This window comes from Coffea arabica, chromosome 4c (assembly GCF_036785885.1).
Source record: "Coffea arabica cultivar ET-39 chromosome 4c, Coffea Arabica ET-39 HiFi, whole genome shotgun sequence".
NCBI lineage: Eukaryota > Viridiplantae > Streptophyta > Magnoliopsida > Gentianales > Rubiaceae > Coffea > Coffea arabica.
The window spans coordinates 48754283-48759746 of NC_092316.1; the positions used below are offsets into that span (position 1 = coordinate 48754283).

General features: G+C 39.6%; 1 protein-coding gene across 1 annotated transcript; it reads left to right on the plus strand.

The window, feature by feature from the left end:
• Positions 1-344: 344 nt before the first annotated feature.
• Positions 345-4531, plus strand: LOC113738676 (pentatricopeptide repeat-containing protein At1g25360). Its single transcript, XM_027265913.2, is given in 2 exon segments — positions 345-3096; positions 3738-4531. A coding segment is annotated over 1 exon segment (2436 nt). The 5' UTR covers positions 345-538; the 3' UTR covers positions 2975-3096; positions 3738-4531.
• Positions 4532-5464: the final 933 nt, after the last annotated feature.

Sequence of the window (5464 nt, forward strand, 5' to 3'; positions counted from 1 at the left end):
AGTAAAACTAAAATGAAATAACAACTAAAAGTGCAAAACAAACGATAATGAACTAAAAATGCAAACAATCTAAAACAAAAATTATGAAATAGATGCAACATACAAATTATTTAAAATTTGGTATCTACATACATCTTATAAAAATTTAACCTTATTTTATTTGTTACTGTTGTTATGAACTTTAGAAGTAGGATAACATAAAGGTATTGTTGGAATAAAAATTTTATCTTTCTTCTATTTCCTCCAAAGGGGTTAAAATATTACAAAAAAATGGCAATTCAAAAGAGGTAAGTAAGAATTTAAAAACCTTAAAAGAGGCTGAGCGATATTGTGAGAAACCTTAGGGGGGGTTTCTCAAATTATCCCTTTTTAAAATTCTCTCCGTTCCTTCCCCTAACCGTCAACATTTTCTCATTCAAAAAATGTCCGGTTGGCAGATGCTTCTCCCGCCACTGATGGCAAAATCTCATCTATTAACCCCTTTCTTCAACGAAATTGCTGACCATTTGATTCCACTGGCTAGTCTCGACTAGCAAGAATGAGTGCCACAGCTGTCGCCGCCCTTGCCATGGTGGAGGAAACCATTCATCATGTTGACAGGCGTGCAGTTGCCAACCGCTGCGCTGCCCAACTTCAGCTGTGCTGCCCCCACAGCCCCACCTCATATACCCGAGCCCGCACCATCCATGGCCACATGATAACTTCTGGGTTCAAGCCGCGTGGCCACATTCTCAACCGCTTGATTGATGTGTATTGTAAATCATCTAACCTTGGATACGCCAAGAAACTGTTTGATAGAATTCCCCAACCAGATGTTGTCGCAAGAACCACTTTAATAGCTGCATATTCTGCTTCTGGGAGTCCTAAGCTTGCAAGGGCTATTTTTGATGGGACACCTTTGCGGGTTCGGGATACAGTTATATATAATGCTATGATCACCTGCTTTTCGCACAACGATGATGGCAATGCCGCAATTAGGCTGTTTAATGATATGAGTAAGAATGGTTTTTGGCCCGATAACTTTACATATACAAGTGTAGTTAGTGCTTTGGCTTTAATAGCTGATCAAGAAAAGCATTGCGGGCAGCTCCATTGTGCAGTTGTCAAGTCTGGAACTGGCATGGTAATCTCGGTGATGAATGCGCTTATATCGGTGTATGTAAAGTGTGCCGCATCGCCATTAGTGTCTGCCTCTTCTTTGTTGGGCTCAGCAAGGAAGTTATTTGATGAGATGCCTGTGAGGGATGAATTGTCCTGGACAACTATCATTACAGGATATGTGAAAAACAATGAGCTTGCTGCTGCTCGTGAAGTCTTTGACGGAATGGAGGAGAAATTGGTGGTTGCTTGGAATGCAATGATTTCAGGATATGCGCACAAGGGATATTCTTCTGAAGCATTAGAAATGTTTAGAAGGATGTGTCTGTTAGGCATTAAGCACGATGAATATACGTATACCAGTATCATTAGTGCCTGTGCGGAGGCTGGATTATTTCTTCATGGAAAGCAGCTGCATGCTCACATTCTACGAACAGAGCCCACAACTGGAGGGGAATTTTCAGTCTCTGTCAGCAATTCCCTGATGACATTCTACTGGAAATGTAATAAGATTGATGATGCCCGTAAAATATTTGACAAGGCTGTTGTTAAGGATCTTGTTTCTTGGAATGCAATCTTATCAGCATATGTGAGCGCAAGAAGAATTAGAGAAGCAAAATCGTTTTTTGACCAGATGCCTGAGAAAAATTCTTTATCATGGACAGTTATGATAGCAGGATTTGCACAAAATGGGTTTGGAGAGGAAGGTTTGAAGCTGTTCAATCAGATGAGGTTAAATGGTATTGAACAGTGTGATTATGCTTTTGCTGGGGCAATTACTTCTTGTGCAGTGCTTGCAGCTTTAGAGCACGGGCGACAACTTCACACTCAGCTGGTGCTGCTTGGTTTTGATTCAAGCCTTTCAGCTGGAAATGCATTAATAACAATGTATGCTAGATGTGGTGTTGTTGAGGCAGCACACTTCTTGTTTCTTACCATGCCCTATGTGGATTCAGTATCTTGGAATGCAATGATAGCCGCCTTAGGCCAGCATGGACACGGCTGTCAGGCACTGAGACTTTTTGAAGACATGCTGGGTGAAGAAATAGCTCCTGATCGAATAACCTTCCTCACTGTTCTTTCTGCCTGTGCTCATGCGGGTTTGGTGCAAGAAGGAAGCCGCCTTTTTAATTCAATGTATGAGAAATTTGGAATAAGCCCTGGTGAAGATCATTATGCGCGTTATATTGATTTGTTGTGCCGAGCTGGAAAGTTATTAGAAGCAAAAGATGTAATTCATTCTATGCCTTTTGAGCCTGGGGCACCTATTTAGGAAGCTTTCCTTGCTGGTTGTCGAAATCATCGAAATATAGACTTAGGGGTTCAAGCTGCAGAGCGACTCTTTGATCTGATTCCGCAACATGATGGAACCTACATACTCTTGTCAAACATGTTCTCAAGTTCTGGTCGTTGGGATGATGCAGCCAAGGTGCGAAAATTGATGCGAGACAGAGGAGTTAAGAAAGAGCCTGCTTGTAGTTGGATTGAGGTTGATAACAAAGTGCATGTATTTTTGGTGGATGATACTGTACACCCTGAGGTACTAGCAATTTATGAGTATCTAAAAGAGTTAGGACTGAGAATGAGGAAACTGGGATATGTTCCAGACACAAGATTTGTCTTGCATGATATGGAGTCTGAACAGAAGGAGTACGCTTTGTCAACTCACAGCGAGAAGCTAGCAGTTGTTTATGGCCTGCTAAAACTTCCTCCTGGAGCCACAATTAGGGTTTATAAAAACCTTCGCATTTGTGGGGATTGCCATAACGCATTAAAGTTCATGTCACTCACAGAGCAGAGAGTGATTATTGTGAGAGATGTGAAGAGATTTCATCACTTCAGGAATGGTGAATGCTCATGTGGTAATTACTGGTGATAGGAGATATTCTTTCTTTATCCACTGGTTTGTGATTTCCTCCTTCACTGAAGGGCATGGTATCAGCCGGCTGATGGAAGGGATCAAACAAAGCAATTTCTCAAGCATGTCCTCAAATGGTGGTAATATATAGTTCATACTAGGCATTCTCCTCACCTTTTCACCGCCAAGCCATAGTTGACTACATAAACTAAAAAGGGAGAGAATCTTTGACCAGAGCAACCAAACATTTTCGGTTGCATAAGTTTCTAATCTGTTGTTTTAAATTCATTCGTCTTCTTTTTCCTTGAAACCTATAAGCTTTAAACCTGCCATTTGGAGGCTTTTTAAGAATTCTTCTTGATCTTAAAACCATTAAGGTAATATATGTGGTAGGCTCTACAGACACAAGATTTCTAAGTACCTGCATAACATACCCTAAATCTCTGCTGTTAAAAAAGCGTTTATTTTATGCTCATCTGATTCAGATTGAAATACACAGATTTCTTGTCTTCTTTCTGATGGTGTTTCTGTTGGTTTTCAGCAAGAAAAGAGAGAAAGGATGTTTCAAATTTCTTTGGCTAGGGTGATTTATGAGGAGCAGAGGGAGAACATTGTCTAGTATTTATGTATTTTCATTCCTGATATTGAAGAAAAGTGAATATTTTTTCATGCATTAATGTCTACTTGGTAGAAGTGTGCTGCTGGAGCTTTCGACATGAAATAAACTGTCAGTATGTTCGCTGCAACTTACCTGGTGTTTTTTTTTCCTTCCTTCCTTCAGCCTCTTGTTCATGGAATTGGAGGAAGCTATTGAAGGTCAGGTCTATAGCTAGGCAATGTATACAGATGGTTATTGGTGATGGTCAAGCAACTTTTCTTTGGCAAAACTGGTGGCACCTTCTGGGTCCTTTACTGCAAGCGTTCTCTCCTCAAGTGTTTTAACTCTTCAAGAACTCTGAGAAGCCAAAAGTGTCCTCTATTCTTAGTGGTGGTTCTGGGAATTGGCCTCATAGGAGATATCTGAGGGGTGAGGTAATATCTCTTATAAATGCTATGCCTCCTCAACCGCTCCCTATCCCTGGCTAATCTGATTCAGCAATTTGGCTTTCTTCTGCTTGTCGAATGTATATTGCAAATCAGCTTTGATGCAGTTAAGTGGTACCAAGTGCTCCTGTTCCTTGGTTTAAACGTGTATGGGGTAAGAAGCATGTCTCGCGCCTTGCTTTTATCTTATGGTTAGCCTGCAGGAAGAGACTAAATACAAACGATGGGCTCATTTCTTCGGGTATTGAAGGGGAACCAGGATGTGTGTTTTGATCTTCTGCAGATGAGGATCTGAAGCATCTGTTCTTTCTTTGTCCATTCTCACACTGTATGGGAGACTGTGCAAAGAAAGTGTCTTTTATATAGAATGGCAGATAATCTTGACACTGAGATTACTTGGTTTGTAAAACACTGTTCAAACGCCTCATTCATATGTTGCGGTAGAAGAGTCATTTTAGCAGCATCTGTATACCATTTATGGAAGTTCTGTGATACCCCAACTTTTAGGATCATCTTTTGTTTAGTCTCAAAGAGGATATTACGGTTTCTTTAGTTTATTTTTATTTTAAAAAAAATATTATTTTGTTTGAAAAGAAAATACTAAAGTGTATTTTTTTGGATTTGACTTAAAACCTTATTTTGTTTTAAAAGACTAGAAACCCTAAGATTTTAATAAAAAAAAAAATCCTAATTTACTTGTGACTAACCGGTTTTCTTAAATCTCTCATATTTTAATTGAAACCCTAATTTTAATTACTGGAATTGTAAAATCCCTCACGTTTCTCTTAAAAATTTTCTTTTATTTGGAACTTATGATTTTATAATAACCCTATCACCCAATCACCTCACCATGAGTACAAATGAACATGAAAATAAAGGTTTTTCACTTCTCGTTTTCAAGAAAGAGCGAATTAGGGTTTTCACGTTTTTTCGTAGTGTGACTATTCGGTACCGAGTGAGGATCAAATTTGGTAGCTAAGAGTGACTTTTGAATGAGGAAATATTATATGATTAGAAGTGATAATAATAAATTAGTGATTAGAAGGTAAAAACTCTAGTATACGCGATTTAAGAAAAATCGGTTGAAACTGACGGGTATCGATCACTACCGATTGAACCCGCCACTTGACCACCACTTCCTTACCACCACACACCCTTGATATTTTTGCAAAATATTCCCCTCCCCCCCTCATACTCATCTTCTTGGCCGAAATTGGGGCAAAAAATGTAAGGGAGAGAGAAAAATTCATGGCCTTGGTGGTGACAAGTGTCACCACCCTATGGTCCCTTAGTTGATATTTTTTTTCCTTGCCTTCTTATCACCATGGAGCAGCCTTTCTTCCTCATTTTTCTGCTACCTTGGCTGAGAGAGAGAGAGAGAAAAACCCAAGGGAGAACTGCCCAATCCATCTTGAAATTGGATCACCCAAGTGAGGAAACAAAAAAAACTAAACCGATTAAAAC